The 24970-nt window shown below is 40.7% G+C and overlaps 2 protein-coding genes across 25 annotated transcripts in view; one reads left to right on the forward strand and one right to left on the reverse strand.

The window, feature by feature from the left end:
- LOC134870711 (testicular acid phosphatase homolog) lies at nucleotides 1–11448 on the forward strand. Of its 3 annotated transcripts, none has more exons than XM_063893062.1 (12): nucleotides 1–96; nucleotides 382–515; nucleotides 1652–1747; nucleotides 2510–2596; nucleotides 3740–3895; nucleotides 4159–4257; nucleotides 5610–5705; nucleotides 6170–6302; nucleotides 6589–6671; nucleotides 6941–7047; nucleotides 8012–8193; nucleotides 8724–11448. In XM_063893062.1, exons 2-12 carry the CDS (start codon nucleotides 426–428, stop codon nucleotides 8831–8833), a joined length of 1239 nt encoding a protein of 412 aa, XP_063749132.1. In that variant the 5' UTR covers nucleotides 1–96; nucleotides 382–425; the 3' UTR covers nucleotides 8834–11448. The 3 variants fall into 3 exon arrangements, with proteins under 3 accessions (XP_063749132.1, XP_063749134.1, XP_063749133.1); XM_063893064.1 differs by having other exon boundaries at nucleotides 6–96; nucleotides 400–515; XM_063893063.1 differs by lacking the exon at nucleotides 1–96 and having other exon boundaries at nucleotides 111–515.
- mybpc2b (myosin binding protein Cb) overlaps nucleotides 9090–24970 on the reverse strand; it is a 21461-nt gene continuing 5580 nt past the window's right edge. For 3 of the 22 annotated variants that reach the window (XM_063893047.1, XM_063893041.1, XM_063893038.1), the window contains 30 exons: nucleotides 24666–24689; nucleotides 24517–24537; nucleotides 23698–23718; nucleotides 20621–20644; nucleotides 19569–19637; nucleotides 19319–19467; nucleotides 19116–19233; nucleotides 18956–19004; nucleotides 18675–18731; nucleotides 18385–18557; nucleotides 18018–18150; nucleotides 17334–17458; nucleotides 17146–17251; nucleotides 16215–16384; nucleotides 15702–15867; nucleotides 15453–15559; nucleotides 15327–15356; nucleotides 15093–15235; nucleotides 13969–14128; nucleotides 13752–13856; nucleotides 13433–13621; nucleotides 13187–13321; nucleotides 12738–12905; nucleotides 12503–12591; nucleotides 11963–12158; nucleotides 11656–11795; nucleotides 10429–10588; nucleotides 10159–10295; nucleotides 9518–9707; nucleotides 9090–9252 (listed from right to left, as the gene is read on the reverse strand). In XM_063893047.1, the coding sequence (XP_063749117.1) occupies nucleotides 9218–9252; nucleotides 9518–9707; nucleotides 10159–10295; nucleotides 10429–10588; nucleotides 11656–11795; nucleotides 11963–12158; nucleotides 12503–12591; nucleotides 12738–12905; nucleotides 13187–13321; nucleotides 13433–13621; nucleotides 13752–13856; nucleotides 13969–14128; nucleotides 15093–15235; nucleotides 15327–15356; nucleotides 15453–15559; nucleotides 15702–15867; nucleotides 16215–16384; nucleotides 17146–17251; nucleotides 17334–17458; nucleotides 18018–18150; nucleotides 18385–18557; nucleotides 18675–18731; nucleotides 18956–19004; nucleotides 19116–19233; nucleotides 19319–19467; nucleotides 19569–19637; nucleotides 20621–20644; nucleotides 23698–23718; nucleotides 24517–24537; nucleotides 24666–24689 (3389 nt within the window). In that variant the 3' untranslated portion in view covers nucleotides 9090–9217. The remainder of the gene's footprint in view (nucleotides 9253–9517; nucleotides 9708–10158; nucleotides 10296–10428; nucleotides 10589–11655; nucleotides 11796–11962; nucleotides 12159–12502; nucleotides 12592–12737; nucleotides 12906–13186; nucleotides 13322–13432; nucleotides 13622–13751; nucleotides 13857–13968; nucleotides 14129–15092; nucleotides 15236–15326; nucleotides 15357–15452; nucleotides 15560–15701; nucleotides 15868–16214; nucleotides 16385–17145; nucleotides 17252–17333; nucleotides 17459–18017; nucleotides 18151–18384; nucleotides 18558–18674; nucleotides 18732–18955; nucleotides 19005–19115; nucleotides 19234–19318; nucleotides 19468–19568; nucleotides 19638–20620; nucleotides 20645–23697; nucleotides 23719–24516; nucleotides 24538–24665; nucleotides 24690–24970) is intronic. The other 19 variants (XM_063893049.1, XM_063893043.1, XM_063893039.1 and 16 more) reach the window with 8 other exon arrangements.

Here is a 24970-nt window from a genome sequence, read left to right on the forward strand (position 1 = left end):
CCCGGGTCTGACTGGAGATTGGGGATGCACTGCCGTCCTCCTCTGTCTGAAACTCATTTGACTTAAACAGCAAAATGTGTATACAAGTTTGCTGAGGTAAGTGCATGTGTTCATTTCCATGACGTGCTTAATCTGTTTTGACATTTTGTTGTACATGTACTCAACTGTACAGCTTGAATACTTAAATCGAGTTGACATAAATAATACTGTAGACTGAAATGTAAAAATGACCAAGCATACATATTTTAAGTGTTATAGAATGACTTATTTAAGAGATACATGTTGCACAAGATTTGCCTGACTAAATGCAATGCAAATAAAGTGTTCATCATAATGTACATTTATCATTTGAATGCCTGGATGTTTTTGCCCTCCTGTAAGCAAGGGGTATCTGTGCAGGAGGTAGAGATCGAGAAGTCAAAAAGATGTCCACGTTCCAGAAAAGTTTGGGCTGTCTATTCCTGTTCTGTCTCATCTGCTCGACTGAGTGCCGGGTGCTGAAGTTTGTCGTGGCTGTAAGTCGACCCTGTTCTCTTTTTTCTGTGTGTGTTTTATATTGATAACATTTGAGCACGAGTATTGGAATTTCACATTAAGCTCTTTGACAACCTTTTAACATCATCTGGAAGCCACTTTAGATCACATTAGTCTGATATGACATTGTGCTTTGTTGCTGATTACGCTGTATTTTTTTCTGCTCACTGAGCATTACTGTATTTACACATTCATGTGACAAAGGATTACTTTGAGCCTAAACTCCAACAGTGTCATGCATATCTCCCCCAGACACTGCTGCTCCGTTATAAACCTCTTTGCATATCTTTCTTCCACACCATAGTTCAACGGTATAAAAGACAATTGAAGGATTTAAGTGAAAATCAAATATTCTTCCTACAATGTGACCTAATAAATTACACTACTGTCATGACCCAACATTACAATAATATTCAAATGTGTATAATAAAATGTAATGTTTTTAATTGACGGTTTACAATTGAATACACAGTTACATGCTACATGCTATCAAGTAGCTTTATTTTATTGTTAAATGTCCCATTCATTTGTTTATTTTCTGTGTTTGTCAGTTTTTTTTATTGTAAAGTTGTAATGTTTTACTAGTTTTACATTGATTTGATGTGTGTTAAGTGAACTATGTCATTCCAATTTAGTGAAGTTCAGTTTAGTTTGGATTATTTAAACATGTGTTTAGTTGAAAGGTGTTTTGCGTCAAGGACGTGTTGGAAAATATCAATTATCTCCAAGAGCAAACCACAACCTTCATGACTTGACTTGGTCGTGGTTTGTTCTTTGTTGACGTCTTACATCCAGATTGTTGGTAAAGTTCATCCCACTGGTGTGCTAGCAGAAGTGACTCAGATGTGTCTATAAGCCAGTGTAACCAACCTGTGTGTCATGTAACTGCTCCGAAAGTGAGTCCTCAGGTTTATAATACTAACGCAGCAGGTCCTCTATCTGTGTCATCAGAATGACTCTACTGTGTAGCAAATCCAGACTGAACTCTTCAATACCACAGGTTTCTATTTCTGACTCGTGTCTCATAATGTATTTATTCCATAAGTACACGATGTAATGTCTGGTGAAGCAGCATGGCGTCTGAATGTGTGTGACATAATCTGTTGTGACTTTTAAGGTGTTTCGACATGGAGATCGATCTCCTATTGAGTCGTATCCCAGGGATCCCCATGGGGAAGAAGTGTGGGCTCAGGGCCTTGGACAGCTGACTGAGGTACTCTGCGTGTGTGTGTGTGTGTGTGTGTTTGTTTGTTTGTCATCATTATAATTGTGTCAACCAGCAAGCAAAACAACTATGAATGAAGAGCTTTTAGGTGAAGATGTATCAATTTTCTTAAGTTTCATGGTGGTCTTAAGTACGGTGGCCCTGAAGTGAAAAACACAACACTACAGAAAACACGAAAGCAAAACCAAAAGTGTCTCAATGATGAATGAAAGTTATTTTTAATTAAGTTTGCTCTGGTTCAAAATAAGCATATCTTTAAAAATACTTCCTTGTAAAATTAATTGATAATGCCAATTAGTTGAATATAAAATCATTTGTAGACCAGGCTAGTTTTGTACCTCTTTACCACCGTACTTGAGGTTAAAACTTCTTAAAACCTGACAAGAAATTCACATACAAAGCTGCCTTTTCATCACCGTCGGTGCTGCATTAGCTTTAGATCAAAAATCAAATAGGTAACACTCGTGATCGGTACAACATAAGATCAGTTTCTGCTGAATCTAAGCCTTGAAATAAATTGTGCAGACCTTTAATTAAATTCCATCCTACTGTGATCTAATTTCCCTCCAAGACAATAAGCTGGTTTACGGTGAATAGACGTATCATTTCTGGCTATAGAAGTCTGTGTAGAATGGGTGAAATGTGTTAATATATGTAAATAAGTTCAATCTGACCTTAAATCTGCCAAATCTATACAGCAAAAAGGTCAGATTCGACAAAGATTTACAGCGCCGCCAATTTTCCTTTCAGCTGGGCATGCAGCAACAGTTTGAGCTGGGCAGGTTTCTCAGGAGGCGGTACAGCAACTTCCTCAGTGAGGACTACAACAACAAAGAGGTATGTGTAAACAGTTTGTGTGTACGTCTGTAAATTCCCTTTTTTTTTCTTCCCTGATGTCCCCTGTGAGCCTGTGTGCTTCAGCGTCACCTAAAGCTGTTGTCATGAGTGCCCTTGGCCCAACATGTGAAATCATCTGTAAAGCCACTGTCTTTAATAGCTGTTACAACATACACCAAGCTAATTAGCCTTGCTCAGGCTGGTGATATCACTGCCGTGGTCTTGTAATATGCTGTAACATGTGGGGTAATTTGGCCCCTGGGCTCCATGTGCAGTTGGCAGCATGGATGTTGGGCTGCATGCTCAGCACACTGTCATTATAAAGATCTGATTTCTGCTTTGTTTTCCTGTCTTAGCTTTTTTCACACTCACTGTCTTCCCTCTTTCTCTTGATTTCCCTCCCCCTCCTCTCTTTCTCTCTCCCAGCGTTGCTCCTGGCTATCTTCTCCTTCTCCTAAATAACACGTTATTACCTCAAAAATACCATCTCTTCTCAGTACCTGTCATTGGCCATTTGTCGCCCAAGTCTCTGTCAACTTGTGCCGTACCTTTCTCCACGCTGCCATGTCTGTTTTAATTTGACAAAAAGAGGCAGAAAAAAAAGCCATCCCGGGCATCACAGGAACATCCAACCTTATCAGCGTGATTTACTGTGTGCAAAAACCTGACACGGTGTGACAGAGAGATATAGACGAGCGAAGGCTGATGTCAGAAGAGATCACAGTGAGACAGATCTTTTTCTCCCTCTCTCGCTCTCTCTCTCTCTCTCTCTCTCTCTCTCTCTCTCTCTGTCTCTCTCTCTCTCTCTCATACATTTGGATCTCTTCTGACTCCCCTCCTCTTCATGATAAGGGAATACCTCAGTTGACTTGGGAGAAATGCAGCTCTCTCATGATACACTGCTGCTTTTCTGGGTGGATCCATCCTGGTTAAATAAAGGTTAAATAAAACTAAATGTATTTTTGAAGTGACTCAAAAGAAGAAACAGAAGTCTTTTTTTCACTTTCCAGATGTAAGACTTTTTAGTTTCCAACTGCATTCCCACTTCTGTAAAAAGTAAGCATGACTGTAGGAATCAGTCTCATGTCTAGTAGCACCATATGGATGCATTTTAATATCATGTTCCCTTCATGTTTGCCACAGTTATACGTGAGGAGCACTGACTACGACCGCACTCTGATGAGCGCCCAGGCCTGCCTCGCTGGGATGTTCCCCCCTACCAGACGCCCGGCTCCCATCATGCCCCAGTTACTGTGGCGTCCTATTCCAGTGCACACCACCCCCAGGGCACAGGACAAGGTAGGCTGCTGAGCAACATAAATATTTCCTTTCACACGGCAGCCATACTCGAATAGAAACTTGTACAAGTGAATTTGAGACTCTCTCTCTGCAGCTCTGGGTTGCACTCTGTGTTCACCTCAGCTGTGAACCTGCAGCTCTGAAATTCCCTATTGTTTTACAGTGAGAAATGCACATATAATTGTGCCCAGAAGACTCGCAATACCTGCAGTAAACGTGCATTATTTCCACTGATGTTGGGCTGTTGTTTTCGATTTCTCAAGCTGCTGAGGTCTCCGGGCAAAGACTGTCCTAGGTTCAGAGCGCTGATGACGGAGACCTTTGAGAGCCAGCACTACCAGAGGTTCCTCAGGGCTCACCAGGTGAGACAAACCACAGAAGAAGACATACTTAGAAAAACACTGCATTGTATCTGTTCAATGACGCTCTGCTCACAGCTCACTTTGTGTTAAACATCACTTTTCTATGAGTCATGTGCCTGTTAACCACTGAAGAACTTGTTTGTTTCACTGTTGTGTTTTACATCATCAGAATTATATAACCAGAACTGCTGTGAATAATGCTTTTCCTCACATCTGCTTCTTATCCGGGGCCTTGATCTGTAAATTAACAAACACTGTAAAATGCAAATTCGTATAAGAAAGTGAAATGCATACTTCACAGTTGCTGGTGCCAATGCTATCCGCACCTCCAGTGGATGTGTTAGTTATGCTGTAGACATGATGTCCTCTCAGTGATTTTCTCAGGCACGGTGACTCCCGTGCCTCGAAAAAGCTGCACAGTGCAATTTCTCTCACATTCTCAGAGACGATAATTAACGGTTGGATTGAATTAGATTAAGAATTACAATGAAAAGGTTTTAATTAAACAGAGTCCCATGTGCTGCCTATTAAGGTGCTGTTTGAGATCAGGATGGGGCCTGCTGTGTTGAATTTTTACACCCTCTGCTGGAGGCACATAACCTGCAAGCTTGATGCATGAACCAAAATGGTGCCATTTTTCACTGCACTGTCTGACCAAAGGCTGAATTTACAGCTAGCACTGAAATAATAAGAAATCCATGCAATTAATCAACAAATGTCTGCCATATTAGTTCATCAGTGCACCTACAAAAACAATCTAAAACATTACTTCCCATAAGTGTTATCTTCTTTGACATAAGACAAATAGAGTTGAATGCTGTGATGGAGGGTAATACCTGCTGTACTTGACTGCTGTTTTTAGATGCTAAAACTTAACTTATACCCCACAACATTGAAATGGGAAATATTTTAATGTTGACTATACTGTTTGACAGCTGAAGTAAATCAGATTGAAATGTTACATTCAAAACTCATTTTTAAAAAACACAGTTTGTAGCCAAAGCTCACTTTCATTTAAATGACTGAAAGGGGTAACTCTATGAAACATAATACAGTCATTTAACATCCAAATGTGTGTAAAAATGATCATTATTCATCCTTGAGTTATGGAAATAAAGGTGCTTTGTTAGGTCACAGTGACTTTGGCCTTTGACTACCAAACGTAAACATGTCTTAAGTATCTGAATATGTCTTCCATAACTGGTTAAATGTAATGTTGCAACTCTCCTCTGCACGTTGCAGTATTTCGTTGAAGGACTTTGACTACCAAACGTAAACATGTCTTAAGTATCTGAATATGTCTTCCATAACTGGTTAAATGTAATGTTGCAACTCTCCTCTGCACGTTGCAGTATTTCGTTGAAGGACTTTCCAACCACACTGGCTACCCCGTCTCCAAACTGGTTGGAAAAAAAATGTGGAGAGTCTACGACACCCTAACCTGTCAGGTATACTTGATGTTTCACACACATGAACGTAATTGATCTACCTGTATTCTGCAGTTTATAAATGTTTCAATTACTGATACAAACACCATCTGCAGAGCGGTGAGATTGAAACAGAAAGGGGGAGAAGAGAAGCGATCTGTTTTCTTCAACATGCCTGCAGAGAGTTGAGGAGGGGGCTGGAGCACGGGGAAATCATTTATATACATACACGAAGACATGAATAGGAGAACATATTGAAATCATAATTAAAGCATTATGAGATGGGTGGATTCTAGGCCAGGTTGAATAAGCTCATTCACACTTGCAAAATGAGCATCTGTTATCTTCAGACCAGTGCTATAAATAGCCGGGATAATAGGAACGATGAAACACAGCCTTTTAAAACTCCCTTTGTTGCGATTTGTGCGTTGTGTAATGTGATTATTAGCGTGATGCAGGGTAATGAATGTTATTTTCTTGCGCAGAGAATCCATAACTTGACTCTCCCAGGCTGGGCCACCCAAGACGTTCTGGACACCCTGAAGAGAATTGCATCATTTGAGGTCATGTACAGCATCCTCAGTCACAAGAGGAAAGAAAAGGCCAGGCTCTCGGGAGGTGAGGATAAACACAAGATATAATTAATTTAGAGCACTGTTCTGAGAGAGAGAAAAAAATACAGTAAAAAGCTCAGTGCATCTAACAATGTGCTGTCGGCAAGAGGCCTTGTTTATGCCTCAGACAGTGTAAAGTGGTGGGCCGGGCTTCCTAAAAGCACATATGAGCTAATGGGAGAGAGATGATTACAGCGCTAAGACAAGATGCTCAGTAAGGTCAAAACGATTGCGCTGCTGTCTGGGAAAATTTCATTTGCACTGTTGACACTGATGTGCTAATTTATCAGGGGTACTGCTGAATGCCATCCTGAGGAATTTCTCCAGGGCTGTAGAGCAAGGGAGTCCTCTCAAATTCATTATGTACTCAGCTGTAAGTTCAAAGTTTGGGCACACACACACACACACACACACACACACACACACACACACACACACACACACACACACACACACACGCACACACACGCACACATACACACACACACACACACACACACACACACACACACACACACACACACACACACACACACACACACACACACACACACACACACACACACACACACACACAATTTGAATGTCTCGTGCAAACTGCTGTTTCGCATCTTCTCACCGCCCTGATGTTTGTCGTTCCAGCATGACTCTACACTCATCACGCTCCAGGCGGCTTTAGACGTGTACAACGGCCTCTTTCCTCCTTATGCCGCCTGTCAACTCTTCGAGTTCTACCAGGAGTATGATGGGTAATGATGTCCCGCATGCTCTTTGCATAATTAATCACACTTTCTAGGTCAGATGGTCAAAACACACCAGATTTCGCATCCCGCTGTTTAGCCGCCCCAAACCAAGTACATTTCTGTTGTTTCGTTTCATATCGACCCAGGACTGCACTAACCCATTCAACATGATAACAAAAACACAATTATGTAACACCTTACAGCTAATTACCATCATGAAAAGTTCAAACATCATTTGAGGATTAATATAACAGCTAATAACCGTGTGTGATGTAATCTGAGCATCTCTGTGGGTTATCTTTTTATCGCCGGTCCGGCTGCAAGTAGTTGTTAGTGCATGTGAATCCTGTTTGTTGCTATCTAATGACGGACACTCTCACGGTGCTCATATGGCAGTAACCTCTGATAATGCGTCCTGGCCCATGATGTTGTGGTAGACGCATAACCACCGTACCCGGGTTTCCTCTCAGTCAACACTTAGCTATGCCGATGTTAGCAATGCTTTCGCTCTTAGCTAGCGCGGTTACCTGGTTAGCTGCTATTTGCCTTCAGCATGTTGATAAATTCCCTTTTGTGAATCTAAATTGTAATGAGTGTGTTGTAGTTAGTTCATAGTTTTACAGTAGCAAACAATAAAATATAATTAATAATGCTTAACGTTTGAATAATAGTGATGTTAATTGATGCTACCTTTTATGACATCTGTTATAATCATGACATTGATAGATGGATCAGAAACAAATTGTTAACCCCTGGATAAAGTATTATCTTTATAAGTAATGTTAAAGATGGTTTACAAAGCACGGATATCTTGTCTACTAATGCTGAAAAATCATTACTCATTGTCATTTGATTGTTTGTTACAACAAAACATCCATTACCTGTGAATTAACCATTTAATAATGAGTGATACCAAACAACTAGCACAAGTGTGTGTCATCTCATTGTGTTCATCCTTAAAATTCCCCAGTTCTTATTCTCTGGAGCTGTATTACCGCAATGACTCCTGGCGCGACCCCTTCCCCAACCCTGTCCCAGGATGCAACGGGCTGAACCCCTGCCCTCTGTCCATGTTCACTGAGGTGGTGCGGGATGTGATTACAGAGAATTGGGCGGCTGAGTGCGGGTTTCGGACAAAATTGTCAAGCACAGGTAAATATATATATATATATTTTTTTACAAATGATGTTATATTCTGCCACTGCTACTTCACACATTCAGACTATAACACCCCTGTTGTGAATGTGCGGTGTAGTATGCGTTTATTCATCTTATAACTGGCTGCTACTTCTTATTTTCTACCATGGATGTGTACTTATTTGATTCTGAGTACATATTTAATGTGCTTGCCTTTTATTTTAGTATGTTAGTGTACTCATTATCATTAGCCTTTTTTCTTCACTTTCCTATGACTGCAAGAATTTAAATGTTGCCTCTGTGGGACAAATAAAGGATTTATGTGTTAGATCCTAATTCTCGTGCTTGCGCTTACTTCTGTTTCAACACATATTTTGCCACCGTTAACGCTTCGCTGCATTATGTTTATTCCTGTATTCACTTAAGGGACCAGTGTGGGGGATTGTGAGCACAGACTGTCTGGTTTAAAAATATCAAGGCTTCTGGAAAGCTTCCAAAATGTTCCACATTCACATGTACCTAAACAAGATCCTTGTCTCCCACAGGTGTTATAACAGCTCTTGCAGTGGCCGTGGGTCTCCTGGCAGTGGCGCTGTTGCTCAGCATAGGAGTGGCAGTCTGCAGGAGGAGATCCAATTACTCCAGGGGGGTGTAGTTCAGAAGACTGTCACACTTGTGCCAAAAATAAAGAAATGTGCCTCTAATGATAATAATAATAATGATAATAATAATAATAATAATAATAATAATAATAATAATAATAATAATAATAATAATAATAAATGTGCCTTGTTTTTAATATGCTAGTTTCTGATCCTGTGCAGGGGCTTGTGACCCTTTATCTTCTTCTATGAATTTCGTTTGTGTGAAAGAAAAACATGAAGGAAAAAAAAGGAGAAAGAAAGCCTATATAAAATAATCATTATTTATAGCACACATCATTTAATTTTATTAGATTCACTCTGTGTCAGTGTGTACTTCACACACTGACATCTACATTTTGGTTCATATCATTTCACATTCTTTGCGGATCGGTTTCTCACTTCCCCTTGTCCTTATCGGGGTCTGTGGCAACTGTGGAATGACAGAACAGATGATGAGAGCGAGATTTTGTTGAAAGAAGCCCACATTGTATTGTATTTCATTTCCATGTTCAAACAATTGACTTCTGTTGCAAAAAAATAGTCTACCTTTAGCTTTGAGTGTGTACTTCATTATCAAAACTTACCAACAAATAATTGTCTGTGAAGCACAAGAAACTCATCCCGCACTCCAACAACCATCAACCCCACACCCCCCACACCCCCTCCATCATCCCTCTCATGCCCTCTGTTCTTACTTCTGACATCCAGCTTGCACTCCACTTCTTCCTTGCCCAGATCATTGACGGCCAAACAGGAGTATTTTCCTGAGTCAAAAGTGCTTGGCTTGCGAATGTTGAGGGTCAACACTCCCTGGTGGTTTCGCATCAAGAACTTGGGATTCTCTCCTCCGAGGATCATCTTGTTTTTCATCCAGACAATCTTAGGCTGAGAAAAAAGTCACACAAATAAACAAGTTGCAATAAATCTTATAATTCAGTTCTGGAAAAATATGTTCGGTATGCAAGGCATTTGTGTCATGATCTGTCTTGTTTCCTATTTTATTTTGAAACTGTTCACCCCCTGTGTCTCCCTAGCTATGCCTTGTCCTTTTGATAAGACTTGCATGTTCTAGTTTTCTGTCAGTAGTTGTCAGATCCTTGTTCATGTCCAATGGAGAGTTCTGTTCAGATTTTGTGTGTTTGAGAGATTTGTTACTTTGGTTTTGCCTTACCCTGCTCATCCTGATTACCTGCAATTAAGGGCTGTTCAAGCCTTGTAAATTCTGCATTTGGGTCCACCCAATCTGCTCTCAATCATAGATCTGCATACAAGTCTTACTCACAGCGAACTTCAGAGCTTAATTTGCTCTACGGGCTTTTTTAACATGCATATTTACCTTGGGGAACCCTTTGACGGCGCAGCTGATGGCGGTGCTGTAACCGGCCACTACAGATCTGTCAACAAGGGGCTGAGTAAACTTGGGCGCACAGGACTTGTCTTTCTTCTCGTAGGGGTTTCTCTTGATCTCCAGGTCTTTGGAGGAAGGGGAGAGAATGTATTTAACAAATCAGAAATGTGGCGCAAATTCCTTGACTCCACTGAGTGTAGAATTGGATCCACGCTAAGAACACACACATGGTACTGTAAATACTGTAAGGGAACACACCTGTCTTAGCAATGACAGCCGTGTTCTTGCTGAAGCACGGATCTTCGCTCAGGCCGCAGAGGTTTTCACTGTACACGCGGAACATGTACTCATTGCCCATGATCAGATCTGACGCTGTGCAGTTTGTCCGTCTGTTGTGCTCATAAACAGTGAACCATTCCTGGAGAAAGAAAAATGTGATATTACATTTACTGTAGGGAAGGCACTATTTCAATTATTGCAGGGTTTCTATAATGTAACGTTTACATATGTAAACCTATATGTAAGCCATGTGGAAAATTCAAATTTGATGTAGTTGTTTAATTGAAATATTTTGATTGGTTCATAGAAATTACTGTACTTTTTTTTTTTTTAACTCTTCCATGTTTTTTGGACTACAACAATATTTAAATCAGACTATGAATGATATATGAAGAAATCCCTTTAAAACCACCAGAAAACAGATAGGAATACAACTGTAAAATGTGGTATACCGTATGCAAGTAATGCCGAAGAGGAGGTTTCTGATTATATTGCTGCTATATTGTTGTTATTGTTTTATTATTGTTTTAATTATCTTCATAAAGCAGCCTTTTGGCGGTGGTGGCGAAGTCCATAGGGGGTTGGCCTGGGAACTGGAAGGTCACCAGTTCAAGTCCCCGAAAGACCTAGTGCCACCGTGGTGTCCCTGAGCAAGACACTGGTTACCTACACTGCTCCCCGGGCGCCGTACATAATGGCAGCCCACTGCTCCTAACACTAGGATGGGTCAAATGCAGAGACCGCATTTCGTTGTCCTAGTACTTGTACTCTGTGCAATGACAATAAAGTTGAATCTTCATCTTCATCTTCATCTTTTAAAATTCATATTGTGGAAATTAGATCAATTTAGCAAGACACTACAGGTACACATTTTTAACTAAAAGTCTAATTTTCACTTTTTGTTTCGGTGCTTTATGTGCAAAATCCTCTTTAAGGAAATTAAACATTATGACTGTTATTATTGTAACGCAGTAACTGTTGCTGAATGAAGGAGAAAAATAAAACCTACATTTGTATTTTGTTTGTTTTCTTTCCACTAGAAGTTATGTCATGAGAACAAAAGCACAAACTCTTACAATTAAACAGTGAAGAAAACATCTTTTAGCCTATACAAAAGTGTCTCTCTTTAAATTGAATATAAAGAATATGCAAAGTAGCCGTTTTGAGACAGTAGGTTTTAATCGCTACCCCCTCCTCCTCCCACACCTTAGTCTTCAGGTCTGCCTTTTGAATGGTGTATCCAGTAATCTCACAGTTGCCATTGTCCTTGGGGGGCTCCCACTCCAATGCTGCATTGAAGCCCCAGACTTCTGTCACCTTCAGTTTCTGAGGAGGTCCAGGTTTATCTTAAAGGAATAAATGTCATGTTGTAAATGAACTTCAGTTTTAACAAATTGGAGATAATCCAATGTTTCTTTAAATATATTTAAAAATCCGTCCTCACTGAATGCAAACTCTGATGAAAAAACAACAACGTTTTGGAAGTAGATCAGCCAACACCAGACAACCTTACCAATAATCTGGATCTGGATGGCTGCTCTGTCCTCCATGTTCTCGATCTTTAGCACCAGCTCATATTTTCCAGAGTGTTCTCTCTCTGCTGAACGGATGAAGAGGATGGTGTCGACGTTTGAGTTACGGACGTTGATCATAGCCGGGTCAATGGGTTGACCTTCCTTGAGCCAGGTCGCAATAGGGCGCGGCTTACCCTATTAGACACACAAATGACCCACTGCTCAGGATGAAGAGGATTTGCTCATAACTCATAGGTGGTTAACATTATTGATGGCACAAAACAGTGACAGTTAAAAAAATACCAAAATGAAGGCAGAAGAACCAGCGATACATTCTCTGTAATTAATGCAGCTTCCTCTTGAGCCACACAATGCTTTGTTATAATATGTCAGATATTTCCCATTCGGTAAAGCACTGCTTTTAAAGGAATAACCACAGTATTTCTTCATCATTTTAGTTTAGACTATCTGTCAATATCTTCATACAGCTTTTTGTGCAGTGTACCGTACGGATCTAAAAACTTGTATATATTTCTAACCTGGAAGGGAATGACCAGGTTGATCTTTTCTCCAACTTTCCTGATGAATTTTGTTCTCAGGTCGCGAGGAAGGCGAATCTTAGGATACTCTAAAGCAGAGAAAGACCTCTTGTCAAAATACACAGTATGATACTATGATAATGATGCAAGTGCATTAACTGGATATGAGATTGAATCAATAAAATAGGTCTACAACTCGTTTTTTCCTGTTCACAACCTGTCCTGACTGACTCACCCATGATCTCACGGATGGTGACGGGCTGTCCCAGTGTAGCTGGGGGACTGCGTCCGGCGATGTTTATTGCCACCACTCTAAAGTTGATCTTCTCTCCCACGGGGAGGCCACGCACCACAAATCCTTGCCTCTCACAGAGTTCCTGGTTTGCCACCACCCACTCAGTGTCTGAAATAACAGAGAATTACATGCAGTAAATCACAATGTGAGTGGGATTCAATTCCGGTTACTTGCTGTGTTTAATAGAACATTTTATGTATGGTTTAAAGATTTCACAGTTCATAGATTATTATAGACATTCATTCTTTTATTATGTCTATGTACTGTGCCATTTTAAAAACTGACCTGAGCTGTCAAATACATCCTTAAGTTATGACCGAATTTGAGAATGTTGTAAAACTGTCTATTTATCGTCTAATTATTGTAAGCGGTATGTTTGGTGTAATCACCTCCTTCCTTGCAGTATTCAATGATATAGCCATCCAGGCCACCAGCTCCAATCTTCTCTGGGGCGAGCCACTTCAGGGTACATGTGCTGTCTGTCACATCGTGCACCGACAGACGTATTGGCTCGCTTGTTGCGGCTAAAGGTGACAGAAAGAAAATTAAGAGGGTCACTGGGTTAGCTAAAGGTTGGGGAGGGACAAAGGCTACTGGCTGAGGAAGATCCAGTTCAAAGGGTTCGGCTTACGTACCAATGGGCATGAAGGGTTTGGAGCTGAGACTTGGCTGAGACAAGCCAATGCTGTTGATAGCAAACACCCTCATCTCATAGTATACACCTTCAATCATCCTCTTAGCCTCATATGTAGTTGGTTCATATACATCAAAGTTGAGCTTTGTCCATCTAGAGGAACCTTTCTTCTTCCTCTCCATGAGATAACCTATCGGAGGAAAAAAAGAGAAAACCTTCATAATGGGCAGAATAATTATTTAAAACACGTAAAAGCACTAAAAATGTTCTTCATATTCTGTACGCACAAGCCCTTTTATTATCAAAAATCCATCCTTTACCTTTGAGTTGAGCACCGCCATCAAATGCAGGAGCATCCCAAACGATGTTAGCGCAGTCCTCTCCCACTGATGTGCATCTGACATTCTCAGGGGGGTCGGGCACATCTTAAATAAGATCACAGTTCGTTTTAACGCACATCAGAAACTTTGAAAACTGGTAAACTGTAAACTACATTCCTGCAAATAAGTCAGTATGGTTATCAACAAGATCACTTACCGACAATCTTCACAAACAGCATAGCCTTGTCCTCTCCAGCGGGGTTGGTCACACAGATGGTGTAGTTGCCCTCATCTTCTCTCTCTGCCCCCTCAATGACGAAGCAGCTCAGGTCTTTCCTGGCCTCCACCCTAACGCGCCCTTCAGTCTCTGAAATGACCTATTAAACAAAACATTTTATGTACTTAACCACCTTAATTTGCACGGTTAATTGAAATTGGCACAGTTCATCGGATTTTCTAGAAGATGGAATCCACTCTTTCATCTTGAGACAACATCTGGGTCAAGCAGACCTATCTAAACTTTTCAGTGTGTTACATAGACATGCTTTTATTTATCAAACCTGGGTATTAAACATGACACTGAAACATATTACAGTTTTGATTGTTCAGGCCTGTCCGAAGACTCTCCAGGTTGAGGAGTAGAAGCAACAAAGGGGCACCTCTATTATATGTAGGCTTTGAACCTAAATTTTCCTCCTAGAGCGGCTCACCTTCTAACAAGAAAAGCTTTGGGGTAAATCACAGGGGCATTTGGGCCAATTAGACAGGCATTTATGGGCCATTTGAGTTGACCAGAGGGGCACTTTGGCAGCGCACCAGCTTACCAGTGGTGCTATAATATAATATATGTGTGACATTATGCAAAAGAAGTGGCATGAGGTTATTCTAATTAGGGCACAATCTTGTTTCCGAAATAGGTCTACGTCATGGACAGTCTATTTCATTTGCTCCTCTTTGGCCTTAATTGCCCATGGGTACAATAATTCCCAGGGGTTGGGTCGAATCGAATCTCAACAGAACAGCAGTTTGGTTTTCTGGTGAGGTAGCATGTAACTGAAGCCCAGAGACACAGAGGGAGATTGGAGAGTAAGGAAAAACCAAAATAACAGGCAATACAGCACACACGGGTTAGGGTGACCTTACCACATAATGGATGTCATGTTCATGAAGTTTTTCTTTTTTTGTAACATGATTTTCTACTTTTATATTAAGGAAAGCTGTTGTGTTAGCTAGGCCATGCCTTCTGGACCTGATAAACGTGCACACTAATGACAAGTTATGCCATACAACATTGACATTTACTGACATACTTTGCTGTGACGCTTTACTTTCCCTTCTTACTTTATCTCCTTTCGACCAAACACAGGTGGGTGCTGGCTCTCCTGTGATCTCCACATCCAGACGGAGCTTGTTGCCTGCCACTACAATGATGGTGTTTTGGGAGACCATGTTTCCCGTGGTGTCCAAGTGGATCTTTGGAGGATCTGGAAAGGTAGTGTGCATATGTATTTAAGTTTGAGATATTGTGATTAAGTTTGACGCATATGTGAACTAAGATCATTTTCTGCTACCTACCTTGTCTAGGCACATAGTCGACCTTAATTTCTGTTTTGAGAGAGAGAAAAAAAAGAGTTGACAATATTATATAGGCTTCTAATGATTTATGCATCCATGAACACCATCGCAATCACCCTTTCTCACCCAGGAAGTTGAGTTTGGCAGAAATTGACAGGGCGTAACCATCAGGAATAAATGAGTAGTCTCCAGCATCCTCTGGCTTCACATTATCGATAAGCAGCCGATGAAACCTGAAAAAAGCAACAGAGAAAAAAAAGGCGTAAAGAAACCACAATGCAAAGACAATATTAAGAAAAACACAGGGTGCGTTGGATCCTCGGTGATGACGCACCTACTAACAATGCTTTTAAATCTACTCATATGTCGTTTTACCTTCCGATGTGAGTCATTTTGATGCGATCGCTTGCCACGACTTCCACTCCATCCTTGAACCACTTTCCTGTGACCTTATCATCGGAAACCTCACACTTGAACAAAGCCTGGTCTGTTGCCCTGACTGTCAGATCCGCAATGTCCTGCAACACCTCCAGTTGTTTTTCTAAATAAGACATTGGAACAACAGTTCAGGCGGTGGGGGGGGAGAAGAGTGTGTGAAGGTAAAACGGGGGAGGGAGGGTAAGGTTCATGATGGCAACATCTTGACACCCACTGCCTTGAGTTGTTAGTTTGTTTGTAAAGAGAGGCGTTAAGCCCTGAGGCCAGTAGTTAAATTCAGCTGCATCCTCGGCACTGCATTTGAAAGCCAGACTAAACAGTCAAATCTATAGAATAAAGTCTGTTCACTTATTATTTTACCAAACTAATTTAAAGTGAACTACTTTTATTTAATATGTTTTATAAGCTTTAAAGTCACAACATTTTTTGGAAAATATTATTTTTTGGTACCTTCCACCTCCAGCTCTCCCTTGGTATGCCCCCCATTTGTCCAAGCATGGTACATTCCAATGTCCTCCAGCTTTGCCTCCTGGATGATAAGAGTGTGCTTCTTTCCATCCTTCTTGAAGCGAAACTTTGAGGAATCCTTTTCTTTGTGAAGCTCTATATCCTCAAAGTACCTGAAAAAGAATAAAAAATAAACAAATAATCTTTGAAACAGGCTACTGCTAAATATTAAATACTAAATATGACATATAAGTCTAATGATTTCAGGATCTACTTGTTGCCCACATTCAGTGACTGCTTAGGATTGCTTTGGATTCATTAATGGGAAAGTGTATTTAGTGGACAGTTTAATGGATGCTATGTTTTCTTATATTGTATATTGTAATATTAATTAAATACATGATTATTGTTATTATTATTGATGAAAATGTCCAATGAAATAAGGGCCATGAGTTCAGTATTCATTTGAAAGAGCTCCCCCTCTGGTGACTGAACTTTTTCTCCCCATACTGTCAGAGGTCCCCATGTCGTGATTGTGTAAACAGACTGTGGTCCCCATAGAGGTCATAATTACCAGTGCGCAAACACACACACACACACACACACACACACACACACACACACACACACACACACACACACACACACACACACACACACACACACACACACACACACACACACACACACACACACACACACACACACACACACACACACACACACACACACACATTAAGTAATACACACCACACTCACACTCCTTACATTAGAGGGATGACATTCACCTGAAACATTTGTGTATGATACATGCAAAATGACAGATTCTAAAGTACAAAAACAAGTGGATTTTTGCACATTTGTCTCTTGGTTATAAATGGAATTACATCGTCAAGTTGTTGAGACTTTATTGTTGAATTGCAGATATACTGACCACATGACGTGGGCGCCCTCCTCTGACACCTCAATCTCAAACTCCACTCTCTCTCCAACGACCACGTGATAGTCATCCATCAGTTTGGTGATGGTCACAGGAGGCTCTGGGCAGGGCAGAGATGGACGTTAGAATTCATAAATTCAGCAGGAACTCCATGTTGATGCCGTAAGGTTTACATGATGCACCTTTGACGAACACCTCTGTGAAACACTTGTCGTCGCCAACCACACACTCATACGCAGCATCATCAGCCAGGGTAGCCTTATTGATGGTGAGGGTTCTGACGTTTCCTGACGTCTCAATGATGTACCTTGAAACAATGTGAAAGTATTCTTTTATCAAACCATCAACATGTTTAAGTACAAATGTTTTCAAATGATGATACAAAAACACTTAAGTTGACATAAACTTAAGGTCATATTGATCATTATTTTGCCTTTTGTCTTACAGACCCAGTTTATGCATTTTCACCTAAGCAATAGATGGCTCACATTCAGACCTTCAAATAAAAAACTTAGAGGTGTTTCTATCTTCGGGGGTGTATCTAGATTTGGTTTACAGGAGGCATAAGATGTCTTGGAAGTGAGACTTGTGTTAACCCTCTGGGAGGATCCTTATGAACGCCTAAAAATAAAACGTGTTGATGGCAGCGTCATTTCTGAGCATGACTTTTGGCGCAGATAATTTTAGCAGAGTATTTTTAAAACACTGCCTATCAAGTCCATCTAACCTCAATGATTAATGTGCGACACCCAAACTCAAGCAAATGTCTTGCAACGACCCTAGTATGGTCGCAAAAGACACTTAAAATGGTCTACGTGAAAGAAATGTATGTGTGTGTGCATATGGGTATGGATTTAATTGCGTACTTGGCTGAGGGTTTGATTTCCTGGCCATTCTTCAACCATTTGACCTGGACGTCAGGGTCCACCACCTCACACCTCAGGACAATTTTCTTGCCTTTCTCCACTGAGTAGCAAGACTCAAGCCTCTTCAGGAAAGCTGGGAATGATGGAAAAAAGGGAAACATTTGACGAATTATCAATTCATCCGTTAGTTAAAACCTCCCATCTCTTTTAAGTGTCCCGTTTCATGGTGCCCTTGCTATTGCCTACTTCCCTCCCCTGCTAACCTAACCTATTATCTCTCCTGAAGTTAACTTTCACCCCTTAACTCATTTCATTTACGCTCCTCTACTTTCCCCCCTCCCTTCAACTCCTGCTTAACCCCGCCTACCCTCGCTGTGCTTTGGCTCGACGACCTTCATCTTTTTCAGACGTTTCAGCATGCCCCTCAGGTCGGTGATGCCATACTCAAAGGCGATTTTCTCATACTCGCTTGGGTGGGCGCTCTTAAGCAATTCCCACACGTCGATTGCTGGTTCCTCTTTTACAGGTTTCTTCTTCTTCCTGTCAGTCAAGGGTAAGGGATATGTATGTCATTTGGAATAGAGAAGCATTAAAAATGGGAACAATCATTCTGTGTCCTTGATAATATTGCAAACCAAACAACGCTCATCTTCTCACTTAGTGGCTTTCAGCAGAGCACTGAAATCCAGATTTCCGTCGTCCTCTCCAGCATCACTGCATGTAAGGAAAGACACATACAGTATACAAAGCCTACAATGTACATCTAATGACATGACAATGACATGGCACATTTAATTTACTATCTTTTCAAATACGAATTGAGAGAAACATTAGCAAATCTTTTATAAATAGTCTATGCATCCTTTTACACTCTTGTGTTTTCACACATATGCCCACTAATACCACTGAGGTTGAAATGCAAGCCGCTGTGCCCTTACGCTCTCTTGAAGGCTGACAAAATATCTGCCTGCTCCTCCTGGTGTGCAGCTGTAACAAGAGAAGTTGCAGTGAACGCACATTTGGCCAGGATCAGATAAAAACATCAGCATGTATGGAACGTGTGGCTGCCTTAGCAGGCTAGAGTCCGTTTTCACTCACCCTCAACAGTGATCTCAAAGGTGGAACTGTCACACTTGTCTTTTGCCGTCACCTCGCACCTGAAGCCTCCTGCATCTCCAGGGACCACTTTGATGATCTTCATTTCGTAAGTATAGATCTTGGGGGAGGAAATTAACTTAATTACTTCTTATTTCTTGTTTATTTTTGAAAGAAGGGGATCAGATTTCCTGTTTGACACCAACCTTGGTATTCCTGTCATATGTTTCTTTGAACTGCATATGTTTTCCAGCTTTGCTGCCAAGGTCCATCCACTTGCCCTTCAGCCATTTCATGGTGGGTTTTCTTGTCAGGGTGGTCGAGTCCACCCTGGCAATGATAGTGAGATCCGTTCCTGCAATTCACAAACAGCAATTTACTCGTATAACAATGACGTTAACAAGTTTACGCATTATGAATTGCTACGGTTTCCTGTCATCCATTAACGTTTCTAACCTGCAACGGCGACCAAACTTTGTGCTGGCTTCTCGACGAAGAGCCCACTGAGGGAGGTCGACCCGGGCTCTGAAAAGAAGGAAAGAAAGTTGACTCACTTAAAAAAAAGAGAAGAAAGCCTTTAAATGGCATTAACAATGTCCACCGTGTGCAAACTACCAAAGTGCAAAGATCACATCGAAACACTTGAATAGTCTTATGAACCATGAACATTTTCTTATCACACCTACACACACAGACTGCGCACATAGAGCATACATGAAACTGAGCAAACACTGAATAATAAACCAACAGCATTTGGCTGAAAGGACTTAAGGACGGCAGAGGACATGTTAACAGTCTCTGCAAACATGTACAGCAAAAAAGAAAAGTGCCTTTAGACCTATCTGCAAGTAATCATTGCATTATGAACAATTAAATCAAAAATTACCATTTCGTCGAGGCTATGTGACACCTAAATATCAAGTTTGTTCTTTCATGTTATTCTGTACAGTTGCAAATACATAAAAAGAGACATTAAACAAACACAACGTCAGTTAACCAGTAAAACATTCTTTGTCCACAACTCCAAATATATGGTAATGTTTAGTTGGTAACCATCAATTTGCAACCTTGCCAAAAAATATTTGCAGGTTGGCGGCCCGATTACCTTTCCTGACCTTAACATTTTCAGTTGCAATTTGGGGCTTACCATCCTAACATGACCCCTACATTTAAAAAGATTGTGTTTCAAGTATTCAGGCAGACAAAATACCATTAGACACGAAGGTTCATTACCAATTAAAAGATCCAGAATGCAAAATCTGAATATGCTACAATCTTCTAGCAAGTGCACCGGTCGACAACAATGCAGTACGACGCTTTCTTCACAAAATTGTACTTGGCATTCAAGGTGCAAATCAGTCAAAAATGTATAGTTTAGGCAAATCAAATCATCGTTATTTTGCAGTATAAAAACTAACACTTAACACATGCATCATCTCCCTCCATTGCCTTAGATTGCATGCAGTAGATGGTTACAGTTCCACTCTGTGCCTTTAGCTAGCCCTTACCCTCCTTTGCAGGCTCTGCCTCAGCTGGGAAAGAAAAACATATGGAAGTATAACGATTTGCAGTTATACTTTACCATAGGTTTATGTAAACCAAGAGAAGTGAACACGCACTACAGAATTATTATTCTGTAGGATTACTACATTAATATTGCACACAGTGGTAATTATCGAAAGAATTAAGATCGTGTTATTATCAAATCAAAACAGGAAGTAATCAAATGTGTTGATTACCGTACTTTTAATCACCAAACTAGTAATACATTGAAATCGGGATGATTACTTCTTTTGGACTGATATTGCTTATACTTGTCACTCCGGGCAGATTGTACACGTAGGTTCTTAACATATTGCAAATATTTCCAACACTAGCTCAAGTGCCACTAAACATTCGCAACCAGCCAACTATTAGTAATCCCCTCCTACACAAATTATTCCCCCAATGGGTATGGCTTAAAACAGCCTTGGGAATGATAAGCACTTCCTACACAGAAACTCACTCTGATAAACACGGAGGGAATGAACCGGGGAAACAAATGTTAGACATGAAAAATAAAACGAAAACCAATAACTGCAGTGTATCTCAAATTTCCTTCCACAGGGTGTATATACTTTTTCATTAAAACCGTATCCCAAGAGTCACTTAACACATTGTTATTGAACTAAGGTAAATGGCAGATTGGTCTCTGTGTAAGCCTGTTCCCGCGGCTAAAATTGGATATGGATTGCATGGCATCGAAACATGAGTTCTGACCAGAGAAAAGTCTCCTCTGGTTTCTCTTTGAACTTTGCTCAGCTGCTCTCTTTGGATTAAGCCTAGCGTGCTAGCCATGTTACCAAGCTGCAACAATGTTGAATTAAATCTCCTCACCATGTAAAATTAGCATTTTGCTGAACCTAGCGTTCCCAAGGGACAGCATTCTCCTACTTTGGTAAACACAAAGCTGATAGTGAGAACCACAAGGTGTTTCTATTGTGCAGACTTTCCACTTGCTGAGCCGTTTTACTGCTTTGTTTTATGCACCAGTTTGTCCCTAATCATGCACAGCCACCCTTGCTTGTCTTTTGTTTTCAATTCTTATGTTGAGCTCCCCCTGGAACAGCTGCCAAACTGTATACATTTCCTCCCTCTGGGCAACCAATGCTACTCTACTGCAGAAGGAGCTTGTTGAGTCCAACATTCAATGATGGACATTCATGCCAGGCTTGAAGGATGATGAGATAGACACTCATAAATGCTAAAAAGACATAAACACATCGGAAGAAGCTTCCAAAAGCAGCGTAGGACCCGTGCCACAAGAAATGTAAGGTTGTGAAATTCAAGTCAGTAAACAAGCATAAACTTCAATGACCTTAACTTAACCTCTCCTTGCGTCAGCAGGCCATATTTCAGGTTAATTTGTCGGTCTCAAGCCAACCCCCCCTCCCCCTAGATAGCAACCGGGTTATGAGGACACAAACCAACCATGCCTCCATTGGGGTCTGTGCCTACCACCTCTCCCCTGCATACCTCAAAAGTCCATCACCCAAGTCTTGCCAAACTTGTCAGCTGGCCTATCAAGGTATAAGCCATAATGGAGAATTTGGCAATCCTCTTGGCCCGCCAGGCTATATGGGGTAAAATCGCCTAGAGACTTGCAGAGCTGAGAAATACTACACAGTTCCAGTCAACATGTCATAATATGTGCTGCACAGAAGATGGTAGAGTTGCCATACTGACATGGTTAAGCCTTACCAGAGTTGTAGTGTCAAAAGTTAAAGGACATTTTACATATCCTGTTACCCGTACCATTTCTCCATCCAATGTACTCTGATCAGTCAAGACAGAGCAGACATTCAACACTACCCTTTGGGAGCTGTGCCCCTGAAAGACCATGGCAGAAATGGATAGCGTTAAGCTTTCATGTTGAAAAAACGCTCTTGAATTTCAAGTGTAAAACCTGAGTAGTGGTACAATCCCAACATTCAGACTTATGACCAACTGCATGGCTGTGATACAAGACTTTGGTTTGGTTAGTAGACCCCATAGAGGCCTTTGGCCTTCAGATATTGGATGTGACATGTCCGGCTTGTCTTTTCCGTGAGCAGTTTGGAGGCATAACTTCGAAGTGCTGGCTATCATATCTTGGATGACCTCACTTCTTGAGCTCTCATTGCCATTTCCTAGCACAGCATAATGTTAATAAAAGTGTCATTTAATAAGCTGACACTTTGTATATTAGCTGCGACAGCTGCTGTTGTTTGTCGATGACTGTGACACATATAGCACAGCTGTGTTTCCACTCTCATTGTTAAAATTGCCAAAGGGCCAAAGGCAAAGGGGAGCTGGTATCATAGCTCACAGATGGGATGGGATGTGCAGCACTCTACACATGGGGAAACTAATTCTGAATTGCTAAAAGAACATAAACACCATAATTTGTCAGTAAGGGTTTCCAGTGGTATAAGACCAAGTGATTGAGACAGGGCTCACAACACTCACTAAACTGCCATTCATAACACTTTACTCAGCCCCTCACGTCTCTTTAACATGGCTCAGGATCTGGAAAAATGTAGACCTTAGGTGTGGCTTATTCTGAGGGTATCTTCCGCAGAGCTGCACGAATCTGCAGGCTCTGAGGGGGATTTTCATGGGAGCTATAAGAGATTGTTGAAGCAAGTGGAGCCACAATGCATATAAATTAAGTCCTACATTATACCTTTCAGTCTGTGGTTAACCACAGCAGACAAAGGTTTTTTTTAAACAATCCAACTTGTATTTCTTTTGAACAACTACACGAAAAATCTAAAATGTCCCTACAGAGTTCAATAAGAGTTTCAAAGATAGCTCGATTACAACCACGAAAAACAAAGCCATTTGAAGAGTGTTGTTATTTCAGTCCAAATCGAAGTAAGTCAAATTGATTTCAAATAATAAGAGATACCCAGATCTACTTAACACTTTTTATATTATGTGACATCTTGACTGGCACATAATACCAAAATCTTACTAAATGTTATAAACACTCAAACCATACTTTTGAATGGACAAAAGTAAATTATCAGTGGACACGTCACTAAAAATGTCAGTCCTTCCTTACCATCCCCATCAGCATCTGAATCTGTTGCAGACAAGGAAGCAAACTTAACTGAAAAAAACAACTAGGAAGCAAACGCTTGTTGCACGTGATATCACGTACATGTACAGTTGTAACGGACACCAATGAACAAACACAAAACAGAAGCACCATGCACCATCAGATTTCAGTGTTTGTCCTTTGACATATTTAATGTTACTTCATGCAATATTCATAGACACAGATAAATATAAGAACATGAAATGACATAAAACACAAGAAGCACAGAAACCAGAACGTAAAGTACAATATACGCTTAACTGGATTTATAAAAATGAATTACAAATCTGAGCATGTTGAAAATAACGTGAACACCAAATAAGCAAACCAGGCTAAAATTCACACACACCATATACTTCACAGTATATGTATATATCAGTCCAGTATCGACCAAATGTTGCTTTTTACGTTAATTACGTGAAACTCAGAGCACCACCTTCCACCATTACTCATTCCCTAGCTTAATTTCCTCAATGTAATTAATTACAGCGTATCATTGGACCAGATACACTAAGGCTCATGTTGCATTAATTGATTTGCATATTTAGCATATTCAGTGTGCATATGAATGTGTGTATTTAACAAGTGTTCAAATCTACACTATGCAACATTATACAGGGAGCCTGGGACCAACTTTAAATATCTTTGGGTATACAAGAGTCATGCTGATACTTATTTTCCACACTGAAAAGCATATGTATGCACTTTATGTGAATACATTTTATGGATTATTTTGACAGACATATCAAACTTGGACATTCACTGTACAGGATTCTGCCTTACCTCCATCTGTGGGGGGTGCATCTAGGGGAAATGAATGAGAAATTAGCTCCCCGTCCATAATGTATATATGCATTATATCTAATCATAACTGAGGAAGCTGATGCGAAAGGTAATTGAAGGTTTATTTCCTGACACTAAGCAGTGCCTACCATCTTTCTCTGGCTGTGGTTCAGCTGGGCAAATAAAAATCATGGTTAACTGATTGGAAAAAGGAATGATGATGACATCTGGACAACTTTACATTTCTCTGGATTAACTCAACCAAAACACATACACAGAGAGCACTGTTACAGATATTCGTTCACGCTTCACATGCCTGCAGTGAAATGTTACCCAAAGGTCACTGTGCAAGTTCACAGCTGGGGGAAATGCATCGAGTTGCACACAGTCAGTCAGAGTCAAGTTTAAATGCACACAAATCGCTTGTCTGGACTGCCTCTTACATGAAGAAAAA

Source organism: Eleginops maclovinus, chromosome 10 (assembly GCF_036324505.1).
Source record: "Eleginops maclovinus isolate JMC-PN-2008 ecotype Puerto Natales chromosome 10, JC_Emac_rtc_rv5, whole genome shotgun sequence".
NCBI classification, from domain to species: Eukaryota; Metazoa; Chordata; class Actinopteri; order Perciformes; family Eleginopidae; genus Eleginops; species Eleginops maclovinus.